At 53.9% G+C, this 26,317-nt stretch overlaps 14 protein-coding genes across 14 annotated transcripts; 8 read left to right on the top strand and 6 right to left on the bottom strand.

Moving 5' to 3' along the window:
* Nucleotides 1-558: 558 nt before the first annotated feature.
* PUNSTDRAFT_44016 (uncharacterized protein) lies at nucleotides 559-2,464 on the top strand (the record flags this gene model as incomplete). Its single annotated transcript, XM_007382927.1, has 14 exons — nucleotides 559-620; nucleotides 671-752; nucleotides 815-828; nucleotides 1,030-1,057; nucleotides 1,184-1,300; nucleotides 1,353-1,377; nucleotides 1,439-1,450; nucleotides 1,505-1,520; nucleotides 1,572-1,611; nucleotides 1,665-1,765; nucleotides 1,817-1,904; nucleotides 1,955-2,012; nucleotides 2,069-2,328; nucleotides 2,393-2,464. 14 exons carry the CDS (start codon nucleotides 559-561, stop codon nucleotides 2,462-2,464), a joined length of 975 nt encoding a protein of 324 aa, XP_007382989.1.
* Nucleotides 2,465-2,865: 401 nt separating this feature from the next.
* Nucleotides 2,866-4,613, bottom strand: PUNSTDRAFT_86182 (alpha/beta-hydrolase). The gene is made up of 7 exons (XM_007382928.1): nucleotides 4,169-4,613; nucleotides 3,944-4,108; nucleotides 3,777-3,879; nucleotides 3,468-3,714; nucleotides 3,214-3,407; nucleotides 3,062-3,149; nucleotides 2,866-3,002 (listed from the first exon to the last, which is right to left on the bottom strand). Exons 1-7 carry the CDS (start codon nucleotides 4,317-4,319, stop codon nucleotides 2,919-2,921), a joined length of 1,032 nt encoding a protein of 343 aa, XP_007382990.1. The 5' UTR covers nucleotides 4,320-4,613; the 3' UTR covers nucleotides 2,866-2,918.
* Nucleotides 4,614-5,086: 473 nt separating this feature from the next.
* PUNSTDRAFT_143182 (uncharacterized protein) lies at nucleotides 5,087-6,445 on the top strand (the record flags this gene model as incomplete). The annotated part of the gene is made up of 5 exons (XM_007382929.1): nucleotides 5,087-5,233; nucleotides 5,705-5,834; nucleotides 5,887-6,068; nucleotides 6,137-6,367; nucleotides 6,431-6,445. The coding sequence occupies 5 exons, from the start codon at nucleotides 5,087-5,089 to the stop codon at nucleotides 6,443-6,445; spliced, it is 705 nt and encodes a 234-aa protein (XP_007382991.1).
* Nucleotides 6,435-7,751, bottom strand: PUNSTDRAFT_86184 (alpha/beta-hydrolase). Its single transcript, XM_007382930.1, has 5 exons — nucleotides 7,490-7,751; nucleotides 7,340-7,418; nucleotides 7,168-7,284; nucleotides 7,005-7,104; nucleotides 6,435-6,933 (listed from the first exon to the last, which is right to left on the bottom strand). Exons 1-5 carry the CDS (start codon nucleotides 7,670-7,672, stop codon nucleotides 6,588-6,590), a joined length of 825 nt encoding a protein of 274 aa, XP_007382992.1. The 5' UTR covers nucleotides 7,673-7,751; the 3' UTR covers nucleotides 6,435-6,587.
* A 599-nt stretch (nucleotides 7,752-8,350) lies between these two features.
* Nucleotides 8,351-10,041, bottom strand: PUNSTDRAFT_67213 (aspartic peptidase A1; the record flags this gene model as incomplete). The annotated part of the gene is made up of 5 exons (XM_007382931.1): nucleotides 8,351-8,968; nucleotides 9,029-9,395; nucleotides 9,452-9,506; nucleotides 9,594-9,921; nucleotides 9,982-10,041. The coding sequence occupies 5 exons, from the start codon at nucleotides 10,039-10,041 to the stop codon at nucleotides 8,351-8,353; spliced, it is 1,428 nt and encodes a 475-aa protein (XP_007382993.1).
* Nucleotides 10,042-10,791: 750 nt separating this feature from the next.
* PUNSTDRAFT_120099 (ClpP/crotonase) lies at nucleotides 10,792-12,252 on the bottom strand (the record flags this gene model as incomplete). Its single annotated transcript, XM_007382932.1, has 6 exons — nucleotides 10,792-10,947; nucleotides 11,011-11,259; nucleotides 11,382-11,503; nucleotides 11,691-11,732; nucleotides 11,921-12,136; nucleotides 12,198-12,252. The coding sequence occupies 6 exons, from the start codon at nucleotides 12,250-12,252 to the stop codon at nucleotides 10,852-10,854; spliced, it is 780 nt and encodes a 259-aa protein (XP_007382994.1). The 3' UTR covers nucleotides 10,792-10,851.
* A 486-nt stretch (nucleotides 12,253-12,738) lies between these two features.
* On the bottom strand, nucleotides 12,739-13,499 carry PUNSTDRAFT_113128 (uncharacterized protein; the record flags this gene model as incomplete). Its single annotated transcript, XM_007382933.1, has 4 exons — nucleotides 12,739-12,936; nucleotides 13,007-13,219; nucleotides 13,279-13,364; nucleotides 13,421-13,499. 4 exons carry the CDS (start codon nucleotides 13,497-13,499, stop codon nucleotides 12,739-12,741), a joined length of 576 nt encoding a protein of 191 aa, XP_007382995.1.
* A 506-nt stretch (nucleotides 13,500-14,005) lies between these two features.
* On the top strand, nucleotides 14,006-14,459 carry PUNSTDRAFT_133501 (uncharacterized protein; the record flags this gene model as incomplete). The annotated part of the gene is made up of 3 exons (XM_007382934.1): nucleotides 14,006-14,020; nucleotides 14,077-14,227; nucleotides 14,278-14,459. The coding sequence occupies 3 exons, from the start codon at nucleotides 14,006-14,008 to the stop codon at nucleotides 14,457-14,459; spliced, it is 348 nt and encodes a 115-aa protein (XP_007382996.1).
* A 125-nt stretch (nucleotides 14,460-14,584) lies between these two features.
* Nucleotides 14,585-16,556, bottom strand: PUNSTDRAFT_113129 (FAD dependent oxidoreductase; the record flags this gene model as incomplete). The annotated part of the gene is made up of 13 exons (XM_007382935.1): nucleotides 14,585-14,734; nucleotides 14,786-14,846; nucleotides 14,899-14,974; nucleotides 15,033-15,241; nucleotides 15,290-15,316; nucleotides 15,368-15,390; nucleotides 15,445-15,528; nucleotides 15,579-15,738; nucleotides 15,791-15,900; nucleotides 15,958-16,074; nucleotides 16,131-16,391; nucleotides 16,448-16,478; nucleotides 16,531-16,556. 13 exons carry the CDS (start codon nucleotides 16,554-16,556, stop codon nucleotides 14,585-14,587), a joined length of 1,335 nt encoding a protein of 444 aa, XP_007382997.1.
* An 854-nt stretch (nucleotides 16,557-17,410) lies between these two features.
* On the top strand, nucleotides 17,411-19,502 carry PUNSTDRAFT_101645 (DHS-like NAD/FAD-binding domain-containing protein). The gene is made up of 3 exons (XM_007382936.1): nucleotides 17,411-17,568; nucleotides 17,622-17,755; nucleotides 17,840-19,502. The coding sequence occupies exons 1-3, from the start codon at nucleotides 17,427-17,429 to the stop codon at nucleotides 19,394-19,396; spliced, it is 1,833 nt and encodes a 610-aa protein (XP_007382998.1). The 5' UTR covers nucleotides 17,411-17,426; the 3' UTR covers nucleotides 19,397-19,502.
* Nucleotides 19,503-21,106: 1,604 nt separating this feature from the next.
* PUNSTDRAFT_44024 (uncharacterized protein) lies at nucleotides 21,107-21,812 on the top strand (the record flags this gene model as incomplete). The annotated part of the gene is made up of 2 exons (XM_007382937.1): nucleotides 21,107-21,611; nucleotides 21,679-21,812. The coding sequence occupies 2 exons, from the start codon at nucleotides 21,107-21,109 to the stop codon at nucleotides 21,810-21,812; spliced, it is 639 nt and encodes a 212-aa protein (XP_007382999.1).
* Nucleotides 21,813-23,506: 1,694 nt separating this feature from the next.
* On the top strand, nucleotides 23,507-24,059 carry PUNSTDRAFT_44025 (uncharacterized protein; the record flags this gene model as incomplete). Its single annotated transcript, XM_007382938.1, has 2 exons — nucleotides 23,507-23,894; nucleotides 23,953-24,059. The coding sequence occupies 2 exons, from the start codon at nucleotides 23,507-23,509 to the stop codon at nucleotides 24,057-24,059; spliced, it is 495 nt and encodes a 164-aa protein (XP_007383000.1).
* A 533-nt stretch (nucleotides 24,060-24,592) lies between these two features.
* Nucleotides 24,593-25,069, top strand: PUNSTDRAFT_120102 (uncharacterized protein; the record flags this gene model as incomplete). Its single annotated transcript, XM_007382939.1, has 2 exons — nucleotides 24,593-24,681; nucleotides 24,734-25,069. A coding segment is annotated over exon 2 (318 nt), but the record flags the coding sequence as incomplete, so codon positions are not given.
* A 626-nt stretch (nucleotides 25,070-25,695) lies between these two features.
* On the top strand, nucleotides 25,696-26,222 carry PUNSTDRAFT_51911 (uncharacterized protein). The gene is made up of 2 exons (XM_007382940.1): nucleotides 25,696-26,063; nucleotides 26,116-26,222. The coding sequence occupies exons 1-2, from the start codon at nucleotides 25,703-25,705 to the stop codon at nucleotides 26,187-26,189; spliced, it is 435 nt and encodes a 144-aa protein (XP_007383002.1). The 5' UTR covers nucleotides 25,696-25,702; the 3' UTR covers nucleotides 26,190-26,222.
* Nucleotides 26,223-26,317: the final 95 nt, after the last annotated feature.

Genomic DNA, 26,317 nt, shown 5'->3' on the forward strand with positions numbered 1-26,317 from the left:
TCCCCATGAGATGTGACACAATTAGAAGAAGATGGAATCATACATATGTATACAGATTCCAGCACAATGTAATTATAATACCTGATGAATGGATAGTACACATGACCAAATTCTGAAGACATCTAACAAGATGTGACATGAAGTCTGGAGGTTTCTGGTGTTATTTGAACCAAAATATATCATATTGAAGAGATGATTGATGTTACAAATCACCAAAATATGCCCAAAAAGTTCATAAAATTCCACATATTTGTGAACATTTTGTGACAAATGCTCAGGGGGACCTTCCAGATATCCACATTTTTTGTACTTATGTGCTCCTATTAGCTCCTATATGTTCCTATATACTGTAAAAGGCCCCAAAATGGCTTTATCTGCATGGATAGTCCAGTAATTACTTGACATTCCCCCCCTTTATGATACTAATTCCCAGAGGGTGTGTTTCCTGATGCAGTTTCCGCCGTCACCGGTTCATATAAGGCTGGCCACTTATGCACCCGGTTCACGTTCAGTACGACACGAGATTCCAGTCGAACACTACTGATTGTTCATAGCAACATGTCCTTGGTACCGACTACAGGCGCTGTGCTCATTGGCATCTTCATCTCGAGCGCGCGAGTGTTCAGGATATAATTACCTCGTCGACATAAGCTAAACGATATCCATACAGGCTATGGGGACTTATGACCTCGCAAGTATATATCTATATGCAGAGAAACTGGAACAAGGATACGTGGCGCCTGAAGTCTTATGTGAGTTGCAATTATACTCGTATTCCACATGTTGCAATGATCGATGGTTGGCTATGATGTAGATTGTCTACATTTGGTTCGTGCATTATCTAGTCCCTGGCGACGACACCTCTTCTTAAAAAAAACACAGGCTTTTGGAGACCGTTCACGCATTTTTGATATGCGCCTTCATCTTTCGACTTGTGATCATTGAGTTTGGGAACACGGCGGCCTCACAAGTCACTCGAGTGTAGATCCGATAATTTTTGATTTAAACAGCCGCTGATTGCATATCAAGCTCCGACGACGTGAACACAGGGATAACGGTCCGTGGTTGTGATTACTTCACTTCGACTCTCGTCTGATTTGAGTCTAAGGCGCTTACCATATTCTCAATACATCTGCAAGTTGTACTTATCACGCATAGCACGCGGAGACTAACCGAACTATAGCTTCTACGCGTGGCGTTTATGGATTCGTTCGTGCTCTTATGTTTAACACCGAACGAGCCGCTGAAATTATCGTTGTTCGAAGTCAGCAACAAAAACTACATCCTAGTTGGCGTGGTGGTCAGTATCACTCCTTGCTCGATGTAAAACTGTAGCTCAGAACTTGATGCAGACTATTCTAGCATTCGCTCACTTCGGTGAGTATTTTCTGCCAACCAATATTATACGACCATAGCATGCAAATCGCATGTATCGCAGGATTAGAAATGGGTGAGTATAATAGAGCAAATGGACAGTGGACCCTCTGATGATCTCTTCTTACAGCTGTCATGGCGTTGACGTGCGTTACTCATGATGCAGTCCGGCCTAATATCTGATGGCATTCCGGTAGATTTGTATTCCCGAAGTTCTCGCAATTCCGAAGGATCACAGTATGCGCATCCGTAACGGTAAATCGGATTCCTTGCCTGAATTACTCTCGCAGGGCTATTACACCGGATCCATGGCTGTCGCAGCCGCAGACGATATTATTATCGCACTCGCAATGACCTACTACCTGAGCACTCGCCGCACAGGTATCAGACGGTGATTATTGATTATCTCGTCATACACGTACAATTTGTTCATCTCTGGTAGAACAAACACATTGGTCAACCGCATTATCACATATGTTATCACGACTGGCGCGCTCACCAGCGTGATTGATATCGCCATCCTCATATGTGTATGTTTATGATGCATACCCTATACTTGATTTTACTGACACGGCTGTAGTTCGTCGTGATGCCAGACAATCTCGTCTATCTAAGCATGTATCAATTCGTGGACAATCGTGAGTCAATTGTTGAACCTCCCATGTTGATGCAAACGATCATCTCGATTTCACAGTTTATGCAAATTCTCTTCTTGCTATGTACGTTGTTCTCTCCATATTCTGGGCACATCGGTTCATCCAGGTCATCAACACGAATCCTAGGCTTAACGCCCGCGAGATGCTCAGCCAGGCCTCATATGGCAGTACGACTATCGCGTTTTCCAACAATTACCCGCTCTCGGGTGTACGCGTTCAAGTTCAGAACAATAAGGTGGCTGAAAGCTCGGGAGAGGAACCTCGCAGAGGTCTGGCGAACGATGCAATCGCAAGTCAGGTATGAGGCCATTGCCATACAATCACTGCGGTCCAAATCACAAACTGATCTACGACATTCCAAGCTCCGATTTGCGTCTGAGGATGCAAGTGATGCCACGAAAACATTTAACAACTCGTTCTACGGCGTTGTTTAACGTGCAACAATGGGCGTGGCTCTCAACGAAACTTCGGATCCGTCCTAACTCATGATGGGTTGAGTATCACAAGATCTCATGTAGTGTGTAATCGTGTATATAACAGTAGGCGCTGCCTCTATGTATTCAAAGTTCGGAGTATACAGAGACGGAGATCGTCTTGATATATTAGGAATCTTTCGAGATATCACCGCGGCCAAATGAAGGGTAGAGTGCAACTCAACCGAACGTCAACGCCAAACGGTGAACCTCGATGAGATGGATAACGCCGGCAACGGGCATGAGTAACGTTGGTAGTGCACCATGTTCTCGTCACAAGGTCTCATGATTCCCATTATCCAATTCGAGAACAGCAGGGACTACAATCCAGCACTCGTTCGTAACAGAACATCACTACTACCGGCATATTTTCATTCATCATTGAACATTCAGGCCGATGAAGCTATACATGACGTTAAAGTCGACTCCTCGGTTCGTAATCATGACGCAGTGCTGCCCAGATGGCCGACGCGAGACCTTTAGGGTCTTCCTGTGGAATCTTCGAAATGCGCATCAGCGATTCGAGACTAAATCATATGAGATGCCAGATTCACATACCGCATGTCCAGCCCCGGGAATCTTCTTGATTGTAGCCATTTTTCGGCCCTCTTTTTCATTCAGAATCACTTGCTGCATCTCATCGGAGCTAATAAGCCCCGACACAAATTAGCATCTGAAATCCGCGGGCAAAAACAATCTTTCCAACGTACACCATCACCGACGTGCCCGAAAATATGCAATGCACGGGTATCATTTGGGAAAGCGGACCTAGCTTCTCGAGACTGTCTAGCCCGTCTTGATGGTAGATATAGCCCGCGTATTCCTGTTCGCGGGTACACGAGAGCGTCACGCCTTCTGTAATGTCAGGGTACTTCGCTGTAGGCAAGTCCCTGAGAGCGTATTCCTGAGGTAATTGGGCGATGAGAAGACCAACCTCGCGCCTGAATTTAATGCTATAACGCACGACATAGAGGTCCAGAGCCTCCGGTTCCCAGCGATTCCACGGCATGCGCTTTGCGAGCCATTCACGAGCAGCTGTACGAGATGGCCATACGTCCTTGCGCTTGCTCGCGAATTTGGTGGCGAGGACGATAGATGAATTGGGTTGCATAACATGTTTGATGGTCTCCTTGTTCATCATGGGCGGTTCAATCAGGATCATGGAGCGATACGGAAGTTGCGATTCGGGGAACGTAGCTGCCGATAAGATGCTACATGTGGTGAAGATCGAATGGAATCAGTGAACAGATGACAACGTAACCCAAACACGCACATGACACATGTGCCCGCTGAGTGACCAATGCCAATCACGGCGTTGCCGGCAATCAGACCCGCCTTCAGCAGAACTTGAACTGCGCGACCCCATTCATATGCAGCTAATGAGGAGTGGGCATGTTAGAGACCTCTACCTAACATAGACCAAGGTAAGAAAGAGCGTACACATCCCAGGCGGACGAGTTTGCAGGCGCTGCTCGTTGATCACGGCAGCACGTCCATGATTTGGGGAATCTATGCACCATGCCTCTAAGACACGGAAGACACCATCAGGGGCAGCCGCCTGCAAACGAAAGATCTGCTCTATCGTTGGCTTCCACGATTCTTTGTCTGTACAATATCGTTTACTGCACCATTCTGCGTTCAAACTCGAAGCTACGATAAACTCACGGTTTGATACTCCATGCGCAAAGATGAGCGACAATCGTTCCTTGACTGCGTGTGAATTCAAATTCGTTGCAGGTCTGTATCGCATGAGCGCAACAGTCAAGCCGCCGTCTGCTTCATGTCCAGGGAGTGTGAAGTCGGTGGCCTCTAACATAGCGCGTGAGCGTCAGAGCTGGGTGATACCGGGGCGGTGGGAGGTACTGCGTATATAACTAATTTCCAAGCAAGTGTCGGCGGAGAAAAGCAGTCATGATCTCGTTCTCGAAAGCAGAAGGCACAAGTTGGCAGTCTATGCGCCCACAGAGTGCCACGGGAATCCTGAACCGCCCGTCCCCAGCGCGTGACAGGCTCGTCACAAACCCCCTTCTCTTATGTGAGTAAGGGGGCGCCTTGCGCCGGGTTCCGACTCCCCCAAATCAACAGTGATGTCGAAGTCGCCGACTAGCCGCGTGTTAAGTCTCAAGTCGCGGAATATGCGGCTATCCGCGTTAAGTCGCGACTAAGGCCTGCGAGTTTCGACGCGCGAAGGCCGGCATATAACTTAATATATAACTCTCACCTGCGGCCGCGACCGCGGCGCGGCGCGCCACTTTCGGCTGTCGGGACCTCGTCGGCAATCTACCTACCTACCTACCTACCTACCTACCTACCGTGATGTCGAACCTACATAAGATCGTGCTGTCGTTCTGGAGTCTGCGTCTTGCGCCTCAACAGTGTCCACTGCCGAGTATATATGGGAGCGCAGTATGCAGAGCCAAAATTCCCCACAGATGATGTGACTAGATCCTCCAGCCATAGGCGCCATCCAGCATCCCTCAGATTGCACTTCAACTAAGTTCAAAGACCGCAACGCTCATTTTTATCTATATAAATGCGTATCTCTCGAATTCGCGACGCTGACGCCGCTTTACGAGGATCACCATGTCTGACATCTCCCTGGATCAAACGGCCGTTATCTCGAAGTTTGTGGAAGGTCCTGCGTATGGCAAGCATCTCCATCTTCATACCCATAAGGATATGGCAGCTGAAAACATCAGGGTTTTCGCTTCTCATGTTCGGGTTGACAGTGTACGAACTACTGCGTACTCAGGCGACTCAAAGACTCCTAAATTTTCTACGTTGTGTGTTTGCTGCGGGCTGGCGCATCCGCGGTACTGTTTCACATCCACTACGAAGGATAAACCGTTTTCTGACATGCGTCCGGTACTCTAGTACGTTTTGATCAACTTCATACATTTTTTCCACAGATTCGTCAAGATTCCCGACACACTTCGCCAGCGTTAAGGACGCAACGTTCGTTGCCAAGCAAGTCGTCCTTGTATATCAGACACTGCTGGGCGATGACCTCGTGGTGAGCATGTTAAAAGTCGGATATGCCGCAGCGTCTCTGAATCACAGAGCTAGATCTGGCGATGCTACATTGTCTAGCACAGCGTCCAGCTAAACGTCCTTCCGATATTGCTGTGGTGCGGACTCGCTGGTGACTGGACAATCCTTTGTTTATCAGAGCGCGCTTCTAACAATCTATTCTCGCTATAGCTTCGGCCTCGGGGCATCATCGCAATCACCAGTTTGACCGCCCATTCCGACGGTTTCTTCTTCAAACCGACGAAAGCGTGGATCGCCCTCTTCTACTCGACGTCCTTGGCCGCAAACCTAGTCGGCACATGTGAGTGGATCGTCACCTCCCAATGATGACGTATCTTCTGACCGCCCTTCAGGTCTGTTGGCGTACCTATTATGGTCTTCTCGGGAAGTTGAGACTTTCAATGCTCAATTCCGCAACACGCCCATAGTCGTGCGCGTCATGATGGAGTCTGGGATGCTATACTCCGTCGTGCTCGCGGCCACCCTCGTCCTCTTCGCCTGCAACCTCAACGCGCAATACATAATCGCAGACGCCGTGAGCACACCCATGTCTGACTCAGTGATAAGAATCCAGACAATTGATGACTTGCAATCCTCGTCTAGCTTCCCTCCGTCATCGCCATCTCCTTCTACCTGATCATCATCAGGCTGGCGATCCATCGAAGACGGATGGCGGTGATAAGCCCAGGGGGTCATCTCAGTCAAGCTACCAGGCCGGTTCCACGTGGCCGGCCGCTGGATATCGTCCTCACGAAGTCTACGGAAGCAATCGACCGCGCGGGTCGACGGGATCAGAGCGATGAGGACGGCCCGGAAGGGCGTGCGGAAAGGGCCGTAGGTGATCTCACAGACGTTACGCACTCAATTGTGGATGAGTATATGCGACATGTCTGACAGGGATCGAGCGAGTAAATACCAGGAGTGATATGTATGTATCATCATTATGAGAGGATCGCTCCTCTTTTGGTTGTGGACAAGAATACGCGGGATGTTCGCAGAGCGACTCCCGGGGTATAAGTACAAACAACACTAAGCACGTCGGAAAAGAGAAAGATTAGACGAGATGCTTGGACAAGAACCTACACGTCTGCGCGAGCGCGCCCTCGAATCCTTTCCTGACGTCGTCGATCTCCAGGTTGGGCCGCGCCGCGAAGCCGTGCACGGTGTTGGCGTACAGGACAAACTCGGCCTCGAGCCCGCTCTTCGCCTTGAGCGTCTTCTCGGCCTCCGTCCGGAGCTGGTCGCCGAACTGCGCGTCCGACTCGGCGCAGGCGAAGGAGATCGGCTTCTGGATCGCCTTGATGTCGTCGATGTTGAGCATCGACGGGTGGCAGGCGACGGAAGCGGTCAGGTCGCCGGTGCCGTTGAAGTGCACGGAGAATTTGCCGCCGTAGCAGTATCTGGGGCGCATATACGCGATGTTCAGTACGAATGTAGGGTAGGTCGGAGCGTGCAAGCAAGGTGGACGCACCCGACCGCGCCGAGCTTTTCGTGGCCTTTCTCGATCTTCAGGACCTTGAGGAACTCAGCCGCCGCCGGGAAATGCACTGCCGGCCGGTGCTTCATCACGACTAATGCACGACATCAGAAAAAAGAAACGTTCGTTTTCCGAACTCGGACGCATATAGTCTCACATGGGATGAATGCGCTCATCAACTTCCCCGTCGATGCGATCTTAGAGAGCGTCCCCTGGGCTTTCGCCGCCTGCGCGGTCTCCGGCATTTTCAGAGCATCAGGTGCTATTCCTCCACCTGCGCGGCGAGTTCGTTATGGGGCGCACGGGCGCAGTTGGCAGTGCATGCGTACCGTTGAACAGATCCGGGACGTAGACGGTCAGGCCCGTCTTCTCCGCGATCATATCAGGGATAAGCTTGTTGTTTTGCAGCTATATGCAGGGCAAACAAGACGGGAGATTAGCTCACCACCTCGTGAGACATGCAGAACGACCGTGCGTACCCTCAACCCGAACGCATCGTAAAAGTAAACGATGGCCGCCTTCTCGTTCTTGTTCTGCTCCGGCTTGGCGACGTAGGTGTTGAACGGGCCGATCTTGCTCTCGCTGCCTTTCGGCGTTCCCTCGAGCTTCACGCCCTTGAAGCAGTCGTCGCAAAGCTGTTCCTCAGGCGGCAGAGACGACATTTCGAGCAAGGGCGAACTGGTACGGCAGACGTCGACGTCGAGAAAGGGCAGTTCAACCTTAGCAGCGAGTCATCTTCGCCATTGAAGCCCTTTTATACACGCAGCGCTAATCATGGCGCCCACGGCGAAGCCCGTTTGTATGGATTTATGTTTGGAAGTCGATCAGCGGGATTCAGCGCTGCGTGCATAGAGCGCACCCACTCGGCTGGCCCACACCAGGAGGAGAACCCACACGAAGCTAACTGTGGGATAACAACGACCTGATTGGGGGCAGCCCTACCTCCCGAATCACAGCCGAAGCAGATTGAATGCCTCATCATGCTTGTACGTAGATATCGACCCGCCACGAGTTGTCATCGGAGGATCTCGCAGTTCTCGAAATACGATTCTACCGTGCATCAATCACCTTTCTACTAGACGGCATCAGAAAACGGTTCTATCAACCCCTTTGGTCTTCCATTATCAAAACTAATAGCACAAAGAAAGCGGTGTGGCTAAAGATACACAAATGCAGGGAGCGGCGCGGTCTCTTGTTTTGACGAGGTTCCGAATATAAAACTGAATGCAGTGGGGGACATGACTCGTACTTAATGTACAATGCCCCTTTCCCCAAAACTGCAGCTACTGCACCACACCCCCACTCGCAAATCGCGTTCGTAGTAGGTCTCGGAGCGTCGTCTAGACGAGGGTGGCGAGCGAGATCTGGTTCTTGGTCACGTCCGTCGAGAAGTAGGCGTTCTTGAGGAACACGTCGCCGACGAGCCACTCCGTCGCGCCGCCGATCTGGCCGGAGGAGATGCCGGATACGCAGTCGCCGCTGAGGTCGGTGGGGTCCACGGGCGAGAACTTGAGGTCGACGGGGTTGATGGCGAACGTCTGGCCGCCGAAGCTGAGCGCGACGCTCGCGTTCGTCGTGCACGGCACGGTGAACCCGCCCTGGCCGTCCGACTTGGCGCCCGTGATCAGCTGGTGCACCGCCGCGGCGTCCGCGGGGGGCGCGACGACGAGCGTGGTGCCGGTGTCGAGGATCGCCGTGCGCCCTTGGAGGCCGGTGTCGGTGCCGTCAACGGTGACGGCGTCCATCGCACCCTCCCAGAAGCCCTGGGTGTTGACGTTGTCGAAGGTGACGAGCGTGTTGGCGTCGAACTTGGTGTCGTCGAGGCCGCCGAAGGTGACCTCGCCGTCGTTCTTCTCGTCCTGGAGACGCGAGATCTTGTACGAGACAATCGCGTCGTTGATCAAGCCGGCCTGAGCCAGCGACTCGGGAGGCGTGAGCACCTGCTGCTCCGACAGGGTCTGCAGCGACGATCAGCATCACGTGCTTCGAACTGATATGATCGAATGGGGGCAACTGACCGACTGCGCGAGACCCATGATACCGTCGAAGGGCACGGAGTCATCAGAGAAGTCGACGCTCTCCTGCTCGGCGACACCGAACTCGTGCGCGTTGAGCTGGAGACCGGCGATCGCGACGTTATCGGTGATCTTCACGCCGGCGACGTTACCGGTACCGTACGTGACCTGGAACTGCTGGTTCGACGCCTTGAACGTCGACGAGCTCTGGGTGCCGAGGAGGTTGTGGTTGCCGCAGTCGCCGCCGCTCTCGGATTGGCAGTTCTCCGCGCCGACCCAGAAGTCGGCGGAACCGGAGTCCATGAGCATGTTGAAGTCCTTCGGAGGGGTGCCGATCTGGACGGTCGCGATGTATCCGACATCGTTGGCCCTGGATCGTGCCGGTGAGCATAGGGGTCAGGTTACGATTGACCAAGAGCCACTTACTCGATAGCCAGGCCCAGAGAGTTGTTGGCAGTGGGCGTATTGGCTTGGGTGAGGCCTCCGGCGTTCTGAGCGTCGAGAGCAGTCTCAGAGAAAGGAGCGCCGGTGTCGTCACTAGCAGCCGCAGTGCTCGACGCGACACCACCTGCAGCAGCCGCACCTGCACCTGCACCAGCGGCGGCAGCGGCGGCAGCAGCCTTGGCCTTGGCGCCTTTAGCCTTCCTGCCGCCCTTCAGTTGGTTGCCACCCTTGAACTCGTTGACGGTGACGTCGGACTCCTCGATGGTGTTAAGGGTCTTGACCTTCGTGCCAACTCGGTTGAAGCGCTTGCCGACGGACGTGCCAGGGCGGCCGCCGGGGGGGATGTACAAGCGCTTGTGGAGGTTCTCCTCAAGCTCGCGCTTGGACGGGGCCTCGCGGCCGGTCATCAGCGCGAGGCGCTTGTGCGCGCGGTTGATGTGTTGTTGCAGGAGCTACGGCAAGCCATCAGAACGCGATTTCCACGCTTCAATCTTACGGTGGGGGACACTCACGACCTGCGGGTGGATGTCATCCCTCGGCTTGTGCAGGCGCTTGAGGGGAAGGGTGATCATCCCGGCATTGCGCCTGAAGGGGGCCGCCTCGACGCTGTCGGCAGAGGAGAGGACCAAAAGGACGCTTGCCAGAAGCACGGAGAACGAGAGACCGAGCTGCATTGTGTGGGCGGAATGAAATGAAAGACCAGACCGGGGTTGAAAGAACGGGGACGAGGGAAGGGGAAAGTAGATACCGAAGGCCCAGCCTGGGGAGTGAGGAAACCGCGAACCGGGGTGCCATTGTGGTTTTATACGGTTGCTGGGGTGCGGGGCGCCTTCTCCCTGCGGTCACGGCTTCCGATCGGCTGCAAGCATGGCACACCATTGTGGTCGACGAAGGGCCGCCGGTCGTAACGACGCGTGACGTCACAGTACAAGTCACAGACAACGCATGCTTCGCACGCTTCTGGATGTCTTTGTTGCCAGCATCGTTGCCGACTCGTACCATCGCGGTTTTAGCCCCTCGGTCGTTATTTCGGGTACAGTCTGGTATGGATACGTTCCTGTGCCTTCTACAGCGACTGCACGTCCAACACTCTCTGCTTGTAGTTGATTTTAGGATCTCTTGAACGTGACGGAGTGCTATATGCTGATCATGATGCAGAATCAATTTGGAAGTGTTACATCGTTCCGTGGCCTCTTCTTGGTCTCATCATGGCTTTTCATTCGTGACAACGGACCTTCCGCAACTCCGATCTTTGTGCGTTGGTGGTGGCACACAGGTGATCAAGATCACAAACCCGCATCATGATGTCTATCTCCCCATAGGACACACACGCATTCCAATTCTTACACGATCCTCGAAAGCAAGCAACATGACGAAGAACGCTAAAGCCTCGCCCTAGCAACTGCGTGCTCCTCAGCAATCACCGGAATATGCAAATCCCCCTTCGTCGACTTTACGATATCGGGGTACAGCGTCGCCTGTGTCACGCATCAGCCGTGGCACACATATATATATCATCGAACCGTAACGCCAGCGCTCACCTTAATCAACCCAAGACTTCCCTCCTTCGCAAGGGTACTGACCCGTTGGGCAACTTGCTGAGCCTTCGCCAGCACCGCTTCCGTGTCACTGCCTCCCTCTACGAGCACGTCCACCAACCCCGCTTTAAGCGCCTCCTGCGGCGTGAAGCGATACCCCTCTACCGCGACCTGCCGATGTACCTGCGCGCTGCCGACCTTACCCCGCAGGAGACCTACAAACGACTCTGGCCACGCGGCGCCGAAATGAACCTGCGCAGGTAATCCGTCAGTCACCCCCTTCGTTTCCGAAAGCAACCAGAGTCTGCAGAGCCCCGGGGATGGGACAGGGGGAAGGGGCGTGGCGCGAGCGTGCGTTCGTGACTTAGACTTGCCTCGTTCATGCACATCCAAGCGCGCCGCTTGCTCGCGTCGGTCATGACCCGATAGTCGCAACAAAGGCTAATCATCATCCCCGCCGCGAAGCAGTGGCCGTTGATCGCAGCGACCGTGGGTACTGCACAACGAAGAGCATGGTCAGACTTGTACGTGTGACCTCTTCCACCCGCAAGCAGGGCCAAGCTTTGCGAGCTCCCGGACGATAGCTTTACTCAGCCTGGTGCCCAAAACCGGGTGCAGAGGGGTTGCTTCGGGGCTCGCGGGGCGACGGACATCATGATCAGGTTCGGCACTGTGACACTCACTAGGGAACGTGAGAAGGCGTCGTAAGAAGGGGTTCAGCGTCGCTGCGTCGTCACAAGCAAAGCCTCAGCGTCCTGCGAGGTATCCCCATCTCAACATAGTAATGCACAGAAAACATACCAGGGAAGAACGCGTCACTGCCTTTGACGTTGTCGTAATCGAGGCCTATAAGCAGCGCGCATGCCATCAGCTCCCGTTAATTATGCAATTTCCGAGGCGGATGCTGACGCACCGTTACTGAAGAACTTGTCTTGCTTCCGGTTCCCGACAATTATAAGAGCGCCGGCTCCAAGATCCTTGTTACCAGAGGTATAGCCCTGGTGCCATGCGTCGCGCCATTCCTTCTCCACCAGGTCGAGCGCCGGTTTGAACCCGTGGTCGATGAACGTAGGCGTGATCCTGCTATCCTCTCCGTTGTGCATCTCGATGACCCATATGGACGAACTGGCTTCCCTCCGAGTTTCAATCCGTTTGTCTCATAGCGACACGCGAAGCAAAGCGCCACATACGATGCGTGACCGTCAAGAGCGGTTTTTCCGACGGGAGGCTGAGCGGGTAAGACATGGTTGGATTCAAGTCGTCGGCTTCGTCGTGGGGTCCTGGTTTGTTATACAGTGCGGGGTATCGCCAGTGCAAGGTATCCGGGCGCAAGCAAGAAGAAACCCGGTACATATGCTGTCTAACACGTGAATGAGAATCGGGCTATCGGCACTGGCACAGCCACCGGCATCCTGCCCAGGTCCGGGTATGCCATCCTCCAGACGCAGGTGCGAGAGCAGGCTCGCTGTTCGTTTGTGTTGACTGGTATGTATGAACGTCGAGGGGAGTAACGAGCGCCTGTTGACAAGTTCAACACACGGGCATGTCACGCCGGCGCCGTATGACCGGCCGCCTCAAAGCACCCATGCGCGACCCTCGCGCGTTGTCAGGGACTCGCGGCTAAGGCCAGGAATATCGTCCAGAACCGGTCCAGAAAACCAAGCTTTTCTGTGAAGATCAGACCATCCTGAAGTCAGATCGCCGAGGTGTCTCTCAAATCGACGCGCTCATTTATATGACCCTACGTTCGCACCGCGTCTCGTTATGTACAGATTCGCAATTCATGTCGCAATACGGTTCTGCGCACTTCTTGCACTTGTACGCGCCCCAGTAGCCACACACGGTGCAGATCATACGCGGAGGCTCAGGTGGAGGTGGAACGACAGCCGTCAAATACGTAGGCACGTCCGGCGGAAGATCAGCGATTCCCTGTGGGTGTGCGACCGAGCCCGTGAGCACGCGCGTATAAACCACCGGCAGAAGCGAGCTGTAGCCATACCGACTCGTCGATCAGCGTCGCCAGGTTCTTCTTGTACAGGATGGCCGTCCGGACGTTCATCGTCGACTTCTTCTTGCGTCCCCAGTTGCGCTTGTCGGAGATGGTCTGGCGCGCGCGGCTCTTGGCGGTGCGCCCACCCCCGCCTTCGTCGTCGTCGTCGTCGTCGAGGCCAAGCGCAGCATATGGCGCCGAGGGCTCGCTGTAGTTTGATCTCTGTTGCTCGTGGCCCGGTTCAGCCGTGCCACGACCATCGGAATTCATGAGAAACTCGCCTCGAGCTCGTCGAGATGCTTTTTTCGTCGTTTTGTCAGGAGGTCGGGGTCGATGCCCGCGGCTGTCTGCTGAACCTGTCTGCTCGCTTGGCGTGCGGCATTTCTCAGTATATCGACGCGTACGAAAGGAGATCGAGCTTACGCTGCCTGCGAGGAGGCATGGTCACGATCCTTGTCACTGTCAGAAGACAAGTCGCCGAGCACAGCTTCAATGAAGTCATGGATCTTGATACTTCTACGTATATCATATATCGTACATATCGATGCATGTCTTTGATGAGTACGTTCAAACCATGGTTGATTGCAAATTGCTATCACACCCTATCCACAGAGACAGATATCGTATAACATGAACTTCTTGCGCAGGTTTGAACGACAAGGTATAAAAAGACAGTGCATCCGCGCCCTGGGTCTTGCAAGTTGGTATGAAACCTATCCAGGTGCGTAACAGGCGGGTAGAGCAGGATTAGAAATGTCATAACGGAAGAATCTCGATTCAAGGGATATAACCCAATCGGGTGAAGCTCCTTCCTAATCGAGGTTGATGCGACGGCGGCCTCGATATTCGTTTGCCCTGTGCGTCACATTTACCCCGGGATCGAAGACATCCGCAAGAGATGACGTTGGGCGACGGAATCATATATGAGCAAACCCAGGTTGCTTGCTCGCCGCACAAACCAATCCACCAACCTCGTCCATCTCTTTCACCACCCAAACTTGAATCATTATGAGCGGAGGAGCTGTAAGTCACCACTCAGGCGTCGGAATGCCATGCTCACGTGGGAACCTCCGCGCTAGGCCGGTTTCTTGCACGACGGGCGCGAGTATAAACCTGATACCGTTGAGACCATCGACCGCGCCAGCGGTGTCGACGCTACATCCCAGCAACGCGCCAAGCGCGAGGATCGCGAAACGGCCAAGTCCGAGGAAACGGGCACCGTGTCCAAAAGTATGTGGTCATATCATCGTGGCCATGCTTGAAGCTTACCGTACTCAAAGGCGAGATTGATTCTTTGAAGGCTGACCAGTACCCTGATGAACAGAACGTCGAGGGGCGCACACGAGGAATCAAGGTAGATGCATTCAAGCAAGAGCGGGAAATGGACAAGTTCCTTGACGAGCAGGGAATCACGGATGCGGACCAGGACGTGGAGATTAGTAAAGCCAGCGGGAGGGCTTGAGTCATGACCGATGTAGAACATTAAACTGTAATGATCGCTTTAAAAGCAACTTGATTTCCTTTGTATTCAACTCTTCGTGAGATACCACAGGTCATTCTGAAGATATGCACACATACGTAGCCATTTTACATAACAGCGCAAGACAAATTGCTATTTTCGTGCTTCCAGCCAGGCAATTCGTTGATATCCTTTGACGTCTCTTCGCGGCCGTCGCTGTGCGAAGGGTCGCCCACGCCCGGTCTCCACCGCCACTTCTGCGCGAGTTCCTCATCGAGCTGAGGTAGAGCCCATTAAACTTCGGCGCAGTTATATCCGCAAGTGCTTACCTTGCCCTCAAGGAGGTCCGCGATCCATTTCCCGACTACAGGAAGAAAGGAAAAACAGTGCCTGCTCAACAGAATCAGCGTGGAGGAAAAGAAGAAAGAAGATGCTGACACACCCGCTATCGCCCGAAGCGATGGTCAAGTTCTTGTACCCGGGGTAAGGTGTAATTAGCCAATACCTATCCGCAGTGTCTGCATCGCCGATGAGAGATCAGCTGAATTAATAACATGAGACGACGAAGTGGATTACCTGTGCACCAGCACATCTTCTGGTCCAGCTGGGGACGATCCGTAAAGCGGGGAAGCATAGATTGGATAACTTTGCTCATCGTCTTGACGCTTTCGTCGGGGACGGTGTCCGTCGGATGCTCTGCATGCGACCGGGGAACGGAGATACGCGAGGGTTTGGACGCGCCGAAAGGTTTCACGTTCTCTTCGTAATGCGTGAACCCGGGGAACCTGGCACCGGTGAGCTGACGAGGACGAGGGGAACGACGACGAACTCACTCGTCACAAACCTTGATTAGATTATCCCTGCGGGTCTTCAGGTCAACCTCCCCGATGAAGTCGCGGTTTCGCACTCACCTAGATGGCTCGAAGAAGAAACCCTGTTGCGTGCATCAGATCAAATCACGCCGGAGGGCGGGAGAAACGCTGCGAACCAGATCTCCGTTGTAGACGACAGGACAGCCCTTGTACTCGGCCGCCTCTTCATCAGATAGTTTAATATGGCACAGCACCCAGCACTGCGCGAGATTCAGCGCAGAGATCTCATATTGAAGGAATCGAACCTCACTTTGGACAGACATTGGCCCTTCAAATCGATGAGACTGGGAGTCCACGCCCCTGTCGCGAGGACGACATGGTCAGCGTAGTGTTTCGTTCCATCCTCAGCAAGGGCGCCTATGATGGTGACGCCATCCTCGGAAACTATAGGCTCCTTAAAGGTTCCAGCACTAGAACTGCGTCAGCCGCAGTATACTCGTGCGCATGCGAAGGTTGACTGACGGCCCGGATGTAAACGTGACGCCTCGCTCATGAAGCTCGCGTCCGACAGAGTTGAGGGCGTCGCGCGCTGCAACCCATCCGCCTTCTGGGTTCCAGATGCCTTTCCAGCCCTGATGTCATGGTATCAGGGCACGTATCACGTAGAAACAATCAATGAAGTATATTACCTCAATATGAGCATCCTTCAGCTGCGGGACGTGGCGAACGAAGTCATCCTTGTTATCCAGCCATTCGACTCCAGGCCATTTCTCTTCAACGAGACGGTCGTAGGTGCGCTTAACACCCTTTGTGACGTCATTATCCAAGCCGCAAGAGGCATCCACCTGCGACGATCTTTCACCACCGAGCGAGCAAACTTAGAGGCAGCAGAGACACTGACGGTTCCAGTATTATGATAGTAAGGCTTGAATGTCTCGTCGTTCGCCCAGGCATGGATCGCTTGCTTGGACAGCTCCGCGTGGAAGGGATTCGAGTACTGGCCACTGGACGCGATCTTGTTCAAATCGTACCCCGCCGAGCGCTGAGACGGTATTGGCCACACGTCTATGACATGGATGTCAGTGTACCCTCTACGCGCTAGGTGAAGCGCCGTCGACGACCCCTAAACACGAACTGAGCCTTCGGTGCAAGATCGGAGATGAGACTCGAGCCAATCACCATCACACCACCGCCACCCACGATCAGAATCCTGGCTTCGTCTCAGTCCGATGGCGTTCAAAGGCGCGGGAATTTTGACTGACTTGGATTCTTTGCTAATCGCGGCCATCGTTGATTGCGGGCTGGGAGAGCATTCCGAAGAGAGGCAAAAGTGAATCTTATAAATTGCCTTATCTAGCGATAACGATCACGTGGCGGTATCCTCTGCCGCATGGAATGGGGAAAGCGGCATAAATGCCGGCGCATAAAATTATAAGTAGGGCGCCGAGGAGGGCTGCAACGAGCAAGGGGTGGTCTCGTAGCAGTGCGGATACGAGAATTTGCAGCGAAGTGGACAAATGGAGGCCGCCGGGACATCCTCAATATGATCTTAACGGCACGATGCACGCATGCTGGTCCAGGCAAGAGAAAAAGGAACGAGGCGCACGACATGAGGTGAGAAAAGGGTCGACGGCGAGAGTTGAGAACGATGTTCAACACGCTGAGTGCGAGGGTCTGCTGACCAGGTACGTCGTCTTCCCGTCTGAAATGCATCCAGTCGAAGATCGAATGTGACCGAAAGCGACTCAACCGTGGAGCACCGGGATACAGAGCAGGGTGATGAATGTTCTGCGGCATCTAATTGCGACCTTAACAGCCTCGCGAGAGCCCAGAATCGACAGCCGCGGAGGTCGGGCATCACTTGCAGACGTTCGTTCAGGTTGAGAGATTCGACTAATGGCAGCATTTTGTGTGCTTTGTGAGCGCGTCATAGCGTGGATTCCAGATAGAATGGTTGACCATCAGTAAGGAAGAAAGGTCGGTGAAAGATGGGAAGGCGGCGCGAACGGAGAAGTATCGGTGTGAGCGGAGGAAGGAAGTGAGGTGACGTGCGTGACTTGACCGAAACCATCACCATTCCTCTTCGCTCCCCCTTGGTTGCGATCCCTCTGGCCTCTGCAACCACGCCGCCGCGATTACACCCCCTTGAGGGCATCCGATGACCCTCTTCTTACCTCTGGACCCGTCAGAGGATCTACCAAGCAAATCGACATTTTTGTCCGCTGCCCACGACCGGGAGGCCCAGCTGAACGGAGTTCTGAAAGCCATCAGAAAGGCCAAACGGATCGCCGTCGTTTCTGGTACGCCTGGGTAAATCCCTTCGCGGTTGTTGCGTGTCCTCAGCATGTTCCAGGCGCGGGCATATCTGTACAGGCGGGCATACCCGACTTTCGATCGAGCGAAGGGCTCTTCCAGACGTTAAAGCGGGACAACCCGAAGGAGTTGATCTCGTCAGGCAAGGACCTGTTCGATGCCTCGGTATTCAACGTGAGTATCCTCCAGAACCCTCTCGTAAAATTATCCTACTTCCGGCACGCTATATGCTAGCAAAAACGCTGACCCTCGCTTCAGTCAGAGAACACCACCGCAATGTTCTGTCAAATGATAGCCAGACTATCTGAACTCTCTCAAGAGGCTGAGCCCACTCCTTTCCACCAATTGCTACGCTCCCTCGACCGCCGTTCGCAACTCCTCCGTGTCTATACCCAGAACATCGATGCCCTTGAGTCCAAGTGCGGCCTGTCCTTCGGAGTCCCGGACTCCAGCCGTCGCTCGAGGCATAAAGCCAAGGCGAAGTCACCTCCCGACGATTCTGCGCTAGCTGGGGAAGACTATGACCGCCTCCCGTCCCCTCCCATTGAAATACCGCGCTGCATCCCCCTTCACGGCACCCTCCAGACCATGTACTGCAAGACCTGCACGCACAGCTTTCCTCTCCAGGAGCATCTTCCCGCCTTGATCTCCGGCCAGCTGGCTCTGTGTCCCGAGTGCGAGGCAATGGAACAGACGCGGCAGTTGGTTGGCAAGCGCGCAAGGGGGGTGGGGATCCTGCGGCCCGGCGTGGTACTCTACAACGAGGACCACAAAGACAGCGAGCGGGTCGGCGAGGTAGTCGCGAGGGACCTGATGGGTGGATCCAGGGGGCGGTCCCCGCCGGACCTGCTCTTGGTGGTCGGCACTAGTCTCCGCGTTCCCGGGACGAAGACGATTGTACGCCAGTTTTCGAAGGCCGTTAGGTCTAGAGACGCAGCCGCGTCCTCTGGGACCGAAGGCTCGACATCTCGCCTGCCTACTCCCTCGCCTTCTCCTCGCCGAACACCGGCAGCGGCGGAGGAGGCGCCGATCCGCAGCATCTACCTCAACTTCGACTTCCCCGTTCCGACAAGAGAGTGGGAAGGGGTCTTTGACGTCTGGCTGAAGGGCGATGTGCAGGTGTTCGCGCGAATGCTGCAAGAAGCGATCGCCAAGGAGGAGCAAGCGAAGGCGCTTGCGGTGGAGAAGCGCAAGCAGAAGCAAGAACAGGCGGCGGCGGCGGCGGCGGCGCACGCATCTGCAAATGCCCTTCATTCGGTGCCCACCAAGAAGAGGAAGGTATCGTCGCAGGACCCAGCTCACCGGACGACGAAGAAGCGGAGGATGAGCAACGGCACACTGCTCACGCCACCCTCCACTCCGCCTGGCCGACTAACCGTCAAACTCAAACCCCCGAGTTCCTCAGCCCTTACACCATCAGAGCGTTATCCTTCTCTGGTGGAACCTGACGATCGACATCGCACCGGTATCGTGATATGCATCCCGCCGCGGCCTATCAGACCTTCAAGTCGTCCATCTTCCGCCCATTCGCGTAGGAGGAAATGCGAAGTTTGGATGTCGAAGACCCCTACGTGCTACAAGACCTATCGGCATGGCGGGCCTAATACTGCACGTGCGCTAGTATATCGCCCCAAGGATGCATGCACGGACGCCCTGTCTGACATGTCCGACCTAACGGACATATCCGATCCGGAGAGCGACCTTCTTCCTGATTGCGCTCCTCGAACTAGACATTTCGACCCGTCTCCAGGACGAACGGACGTTTCATATGCAGGCTTGGACGCCGAGCAGCGACCTCTTGTTTCTCCCGGGTAGTTCCCTCCGACACGGACCGTATCATGCGCCTTGTTCGGTATCTATCGGACCTTTCATCGCTTTAGAGGTCATATTGCGCGATTAAATATTATGCGTCATTTCAGACTGATGGTTCGAAAACTTGGCCGCCCATGCAATCTATCATCTCGTTCTTCGCGCAGTCGTGGACGCCGAAGTAACAGCAACAACCACCCCAGGATCTACGACGCAGCCACCCCCAGCGATGACCGCATGACATCCTCAAGGTCGTTCTATCGTACGTTTACGATTTGATGCGGTGGCAGACCCTCACAAGCGATCCCAACTACCCGGAAATCTTTGAGCACGTTTCTCTAGCAGCCATACTTATTGTTTGCGAGGACTGGTCCTTCTTAGGAGTCTCGCTGCAGTATAGAGCACCGTAACTGAAGTCGCCCGACCGTGACGCGGCCAGCTGAGACGGGTTTTGCAAACGGTTCTCCAAATGTCTGATCTAACAAACATGGCTGTCGTGCTCTACCTCGACGAGGATATACGTGTTGCGATCGACTTCATCGTGAATCCGTCACCCATGCATCGGATGACGACAAGGTAGATTTCCGCTGTTGTCCATGAGACGCGGACATGCATCGAGTTAACAAGCGCTTCATCCGGTATGCATGATCATTGAACAAGGGCGTAAGCTAAGAGTGTCGCATAACGGTACAGCCTTGCACACACCCCTTTGCCCTAGGCCTCCCTGGCTCTACGTTCTGCTCACCACCAATCCCAGCACGTGGCGGCGTTATCGAGACTTGAAGGGAGAAGAGAGATCGACAAACCGTGTGGCCATACTGTTCCTGCCATTCGACTCGGAAGTTTGCAGCTGCCGATCAGCACAGGTCGCGAATGCGGTCCATCCTTCCATCCTTCAGGTTGCCATCAAAGCGGCGGCGCAAAAGTTGTCCACTGGTACAAAGCAGCCATCCGTACAAATTACCGCACGATATTCTCAGGATCATCCTATCGCACGTCTGCGACCTCCCGCCTTGGCATTCCTCCATAGTTGACCGCAAAGCTTTTTTTTACCCCGAAATTCCGCAACGTAAATTTCTCCCCCTACTCATCGTCTGCAAAGAGTGGTATTTCTCGGGTATCTCACTCCTCTATGCATCGCCCTACCTACCCTCAGCCATCGCGCTGGGGCATTTGTCACGAACAGTTTCTCTGCGACCCGATTTGGCCGATCTAGTGCATACTATAATGCTATGGCCTGGATATAGAACAGTCTACAAACTTGAGACTAAGCCTCGCTCCTTTGGTGCGCGGGCTCTCGACGTACTGCGCAGTGAGGTCGGCCGTCAACAACGGGCAGAGCAAAGAATGACGAACGATTTCCACTCGATCATCGGGGCTTGTAGGAACATAACCTCGATCAGCCTGCCCCCACTCTTCAATATATTCCCTCTGGCCTCAAACCGCCATCTTCCTTGCAATACTGTTCATCTCCGTCGATTGTCACTTTGTGGTGAAGGCCCCCAGGATCGCGCTGGACCACTCACATTTGCAGTGCGTGGCCGTTGTCTATCCTCTACTTCTACTACCGTCATCGAGCTGGATCTGCGAGACCTTGAGGAGCTCAACCTCTCCGATCCCGATGTCATCACCGATTGGGATCTACCACCGCTACCTCCCCTTCATACATTGCGGATGATGTATACTTCCCTACCCTCGCCTGGTGGGATGAGACCAATGCCACTTTTCTCCGAGCAGCATAACCTCAAGGTTATCGAGCTCCGCCTTTTGGACATGCCGACTGACATGCCGGACCTCTCCCCCTGCATCCAATGCATCCAGTCCAACGCAGGCACCTTGGTGGAACTTACCCTGCTAGGTCCGGCGGAACTTTACATCGCAGGACACCTTGATTATCGGAAGTTCTCCGCACTGCAGCGCCTCAACATCGGCTACATTGAAGGCGAGGAATTCCCATTTGAACCCGCATCCCTTCCCGACTCCTTGAAGGTCCTTACCGTGCATTGGTCGGATGAACACTCGCCATACACCGGCAAATTGGGCTACTTCTTCCGTAGCTCACGTCTGATGTTGGAACATCTCAACGACACAGAAGCATTCCACACGATTATGGCACCGGGAGGCGTGGTTGTAATGGAGACGCTCGGCAAGGATTCGTCCGACCTACATACCTTCTCCGAAGAGTGGAACATCCAACTTTTACTGGAATTGGACTCCGAAGGTGCGTCCCGCGAGTGACCGCAGATGGGCACATGTATGAGGTTTGAAACTAATCATCGATTCTGCAGCACGGGATCCTGTTCATCTGGGTCACATTAAAGGTGTCCCGTTCACGTCTACACTCACAGTTGCATTCTTGCCTTTTGAGTGGGCGATCGTGCGGATCACCCCATCTCGCGTCCGCTATCTGACCATGGTATGACCGTCATATGCAATAAAAACATGAACCCGTGTTGGTTGTAGCACATCACCATGGCGATGTCGTGCGTATTGTTCGGACTTTTTGCTCTATTGAAGCCGTCTATAGTCAATCGTCATCCGAAGGAGTATTTTCTCGTGTTAACTCGAACAGCGTGGAAATAGCTTTAACCTCCTTGGTACAAATACGGCACCTTTCGTTACTGTTGGATTATCACCCCATATGAATGATCGTGAGGTGAAGTAGTTGCAGCACCAAGTCGCGCATACTCCGAAGACGTCCGTACTTGAGTCGTAGGAAATGTCCGATCCTCGAACTGGTGAAGCTCATTGGCCCGTGGCGTATGTTCCACTGTCCAAAAAGCAACATAGTCGGCCGAGCCCACTGCGTTACGCGTGTGTACGTCGACAGGCTCCTGCCCATCCACTCTCCAGCTATTTGCGCTCCAAAACAGAGAGCGCCCGCGAGGCTGAATCCGACTTCCGTGGTGAAGGACGCCAAATTCGGAAATCCAGGACATTTTAGGATTTAAAAGAGGGGAGTGGCAGTGGAGAGTTGATGCGACGTATATCCGAATAGTGGGGGAGCGCAGGAGCCTGGCTCGTCGACGTGAAGCGTATCTGCCCCAGTATTTGAGCTCAAGGCTAGTTCGCTGAATATCAACCCGCCTGGCTATTATCTTGTGTTGTGCGCCTTGACGAATGTCATTTGTTTTTCCATCCTTGGAGCTATTCACGAAGCTACGGTGTCTTGTCGCTTCAGAACCTCAACTCTACCCAGTCTCTCCGAGTCATCCGCAAAACCTACCACACGAGCTACTCGAAGCCATCCTATCGCAAGTCTACGATTTGAGACATTGGAGAACGTCAACCGGGTATGAAGGTCACCCCGTGGATCCTCATGGCCAGTCCGCTTTTCTGTCGCTCCTTCGCGTCTGCAAAGACTGGTACTTTGCCGGTGTTGCCATACTGTACGCGGAGTCGTTCATACCCTCGTCAAAAGCACTCGCTCGCTTTGCCCGCACCGTCACCCTTCGATCCGATCTGGCCAACCTGGTGCGCACTGTAGTGCTGAAGCTGGACGAGAAGATGGATCCTGCTAATCGTGCCCCTGCCCGCGGTCTCGTTGATTATCTCCAGCTGGGAGAAAGTGATCAAGAGTTATTACGAAGGGATAGCCAGCAGTGGGTCACCGAGACCTTCTACGAAATCATCTCGGCTTGTCCTAACATACACGCGCTGCTGTTGCCACCTCTGCGTGACTTCAATCGGGCCGCCACAGATCCTCTCATACAACGTAGAGTTGTTCGACTTCGCCGCCTTGCCCTTCTGGGGGCATGGGGGCGTAGCTCTGATCCTGTCGCATTCGGGGCAGCAGGATCTTGCTTGTCCTCTCCCTCTTGCATAGAGTCCATTTCCCCTCCCACGATCGTAGACCTGGACTTACAATGCCTGGAAGAGCTGAATCTCGGAGGACTCCATGCTATATTGATGTGGTCTCTTCCCCCGTTACCATCGGTCCGGACCCTGCATATTACCCATGCATGCGTCACAACTCTAGCAGAACCGTGGTCGGCGGTGCCTCTGTTTGGTAGGCTTCACAACCTCGAAGTGATCTACCTTCGCGAGAACTTGGGAGTCAACCTCGGTGACGGCCTCTTCCCCTCCATCAACTGTATCCAGTCGAACGCGGCTACTATGACGGAGCTCAGTCTCGTCGGCGCGACCGAGCTCGTCATCGCACGCCGCCTGGATCTCAAGGCTTTCACGTCCCTCAGATGCCTCACCCTAGGTTATATCACGCCCGCGGAGTCCCCGTCCGATTTCGTCTCCATCCCTGATTCATTGCAGACCTTGATCGTGCGCTGGTCCAACCGACGGCCCAAGCCGACGTACAGCAAGACCGGCTACTTCTTCCGCAGCATTGAGGCGATGTGTAACCACCTTCGCAACAGCGAGGAAATGAGCATCAGCAAACGTCAGGAGGCGCTCCTGTTTGTGGAAATGTTTGACTTGTCTTCACTCGAAGCTATCCTGCTCTGCCAAGAGCGCGATGCCCGTCTCGTATACGTAGAGCTAGACCAAGGTGCGTCTCCGGGTGGTTCTGGATGAAGATACGAACACCATCTTGACCTACTTGTCAGAGCGTGGCCCCGTTCTTCTGGAATCCTTCAAGGATGATCAACCTCTTCATTCGACGCTCAGCCTCGCGTTCCTACCTTTCAAGTGGGCAATCGTACTCGTTTCATGATGCGCGAGTCGGTTTCTGTCTTCCCTACAAGAAGATATCCCTCGTCGTCTTCAATCCCCGACCTAACGTTGGCATGATGCGGAAATATTGTAAACATGGCGCTGAGGGTCGTGATAGTGTTGCGGCGATATATATATATATAGATATACATGTTGTCTTGTTTGGTGTTTACTCTCTGATTGATTCCGTGATTGAGTCGCCGTATGGGACTTTGCTCGCGATGGAAGGGTTCTCTGCTGAATTGAATGCATGCGATGATATAATGCGGCGCTGTCAGGGGCAAGGTAAGCGGTCCATGACCCGCGCAAGTCCTTGCCACACCTAAGTATTCTACGTCTTTATTAGAGCCGTGACCGTCGCGCTCTTATGGGTTTGAGACGATACCAAGATCACGACCCTGTACACGCCCTATTGGCAAGAAAACGATGGGGTTGTTTCCATGATCGCGGATGCAAAATGCTGTCCGTGTTCTTCCCGGTTAACTCGCAGGCCTTGCGCAAAGGTGCGACCTTCCATCCGGCGTCTCATCTGTAGGTTTCTGTCCTCCGGACTTCGTCGGTGCGGAGTACACTGTGTTGGCCGTATAGAGCGTGGCTGAGCTCGCTGGAAGACGTTGCGTCTGGTGCGTTCGGGGTGACTGCATACCCACATGCCGTACTGAGCCCTACTTCCAGTGCTCATAATCCCATGCAATGCATTCCTTGCTTTCGCACCTCAAGCTACCCTTCAAGCGGCGCCAAAAAGCTACCTCGGTCTTGATCCATAGTCGGCCACATGAGCTTCCACTCGAGTTAATCGAGGAGATCCTGCATCATGTCTACACGGACTTGACGCGTTACGACGGCCGTCCCTCTGTGTTTCGGACCGAATTTCGCTCACTGGTTCTCGTCTCTCAAGCATGGTATTCTGCAGGCATTGCTTTGCTTTACGCCGAACCATACCTGCCATCCTTCCACTCCTTGAGTTCGTTCTCGCGCACTGTATCTCGTCAACCTGCTCTGGCGAGCCATGTGCGCACCTTGGCGCTGACATTAGAGGGGGAGGATGGCCCTTTCACTTCTATTCACAGACTAGCTCTACGCGTCGCGGGTAAAGAGGAGACGAAGCAAACGCGGGTAGACAGGAGGATGATGAAGCAGTTCCGGGCCATAGTCACGGCTTGCACTAAGATTGACGCAATTTATTTGCCCCCACTCCGCGATCCGGTCACCTTCAAATTGCCATCCTCCTACGCCCCTTCCGTTCCCCTCCGCCTGCGTCGTTTGACACTGTACGGATGGAGAAACAACGACCCCCTTCCCTTCACTGTTAACGGCACCTACCTATCCTCGGTCAACAAGCCCACTGTCAGTTTGGACCTTGAAGACCTCGAGGAATTCAACATAACGCGTTTCCTGTCCTTGGTTCATTACAACCTTCCGCCACTTCGCTCTCTACGAACTCTTCGCGTCATCGATTCATGGATTACCAGCTTCACACCTCTCATCACGTCGCCGCGTGGACGCTACCTTCCCTCACTCCGGATAATCGAACTTCGCGGGAATTATATTGAAGGTCACTCGATTCCTATGGGCCAGTGCATGGATACCCTGCAATTCCATGCGCCTACTCTGCAGAAACTCGTTCTTGTGGGTCCCGTCGAGATGCGCATGGCACGTAGCCTCAACTTAGCGAAGTTTACCGCATTGGAACGTCTTACCATCGGCTATGTACGGGATGGAGAGCTACCGCTGGAGGACGTAGCCATACCCCCCGCACTGCAGATTCTGGTCGTGCACTGGTGGGACGACGACCACTCGCGCAAACTGACCAAAGTCGAGTTTTCCTTCAGCAGCGAGGCGGTGATGGAAGATTTCCTGAGGCACGAAGCGAGCGCGGAGGTTGCCAAATTGCCAAAGGATGGTCGGTTGACAGTGTCCATACTGGGTCCGGCGCAACCAAGCTTGGTAGGCCTGTGCAATGACCGGGGCATCCAGCTGTTCGTATCTCCAAGGGTCAGCGGAGGTATGTCTCGCTATGCTCTTGATGATAGGCCGACGTCTGATCTGGAAAACAGAACCTACAACCGGAAACATCGGCCTTCAAAGCCACGTCCTCCGTTGGACTTCCGCTCACATCTCTATTGTATGACTACTGCACATACTCTCGTCGATTTATGAGCTTGCAATATACCCTTCTCCTTCGTCTGTCGACAAAGCGCGATCGAGCGAACTCAGAGGAGTCCTTATCCTGCTCATCCTGCGAGAGAGCAGCGTAAC

The sequence above is a fragment of the Punctularia strigosozonata genome (assembly GCF_000264995.1).
Source record: "Punctularia strigosozonata HHB-11173 SS5 unplaced genomic scaffold PUNSTscaffold_5, whole genome shotgun sequence".
In the NCBI taxonomy this organism is placed as follows: Eukaryota; Fungi; Basidiomycota; class Agaricomycetes; order Corticiales; family Punctulariaceae; genus Punctularia; species Punctularia strigosozonata.

What these genes read in the sequence shown, in the direction of transcription:
- PUNSTDRAFT_86182 (XM_007382928.1), bottom strand. Translation starts at nt 4,319, where the DNA reads ATGTTAGAGGCCACCGACTTCACACTCCCTGGACATGAAGCAGACGGC. An exon ending in TGCGCATGGAGTATCAAACC is followed by an intron (nt 4,109 to 4,168) that starts GTGAGTTTATCG and finishes GATATTGTACAG; the next exon opens with ACAAAGAATCGTGGAAGCCA. An exon ending in TCAGCGGGCACATGTGTCAT is followed by an intron (nt 3,715 to 3,776) that starts GTGCGTGTTTGG and finishes CACCACATGTAG; the next exon opens with CATCTTATCGGCAGCTACGT.
- PUNSTDRAFT_86184 (XM_007382930.1), bottom strand. Translation starts at nt 7,672, where the DNA reads ATGTCGTCTCTGCCGCCTGAGGAACAGCTTTGCGACGACTGCTTCAAG. An exon ending in ACGATGCGTTCGGGTTGAGG is followed by an intron (nt 7,419 to 7,489) that starts GTACGCACGGTC and finishes CCCTGCATATAG; the next exon opens with CTGCAAAACAACAAGCTTAT. An exon ending in GATGAGCGCATTCATCCCAT is followed by an intron (nt 7,105 to 7,167) that starts GTGAGACTATAT and finishes GTCGTGCATTAG; the next exon opens with TCGTGATGAAGCACCGGCCG.
- PUNSTDRAFT_101645 (XM_007382936.1), top strand. Translation starts at nt 17,427, where the DNA reads ATGACCCTCTTCTTACCTCTGGACCCGTCAGAGGATCTACCAAGCAAA. An exon ending in ACGGATCGCCGTCGTTTCTG is followed by an intron (nt 17,569 to 17,621) that starts GTACGCCTGGGT and finishes AGCATGTTCCAG; the next exon opens with GCGCGGGCATATCTGTACAG. An exon ending in TCGATGCCTCGGTATTCAAC is followed by an intron (nt 17,756 to 17,839) that starts GTGAGTATCCTC and finishes CCCTCGCTTCAG; the next exon opens with TCAGAGAACACCACCGCAAT.
- PUNSTDRAFT_51911 (XM_007382940.1), top strand. Translation starts at nt 25,703, where the DNA reads ATGCGCATGGCACGTAGCCTCAACTTAGCGAAGTTTACCGCATTGGAA. An exon ending in ATCTCCAAGGGTCAGCGGAG is followed by an intron (nt 26,064 to 26,115) that starts GTATGTCTCGCT and finishes TCTGGAAAACAG; the next exon opens with AACCTACAACCGGAAACATC.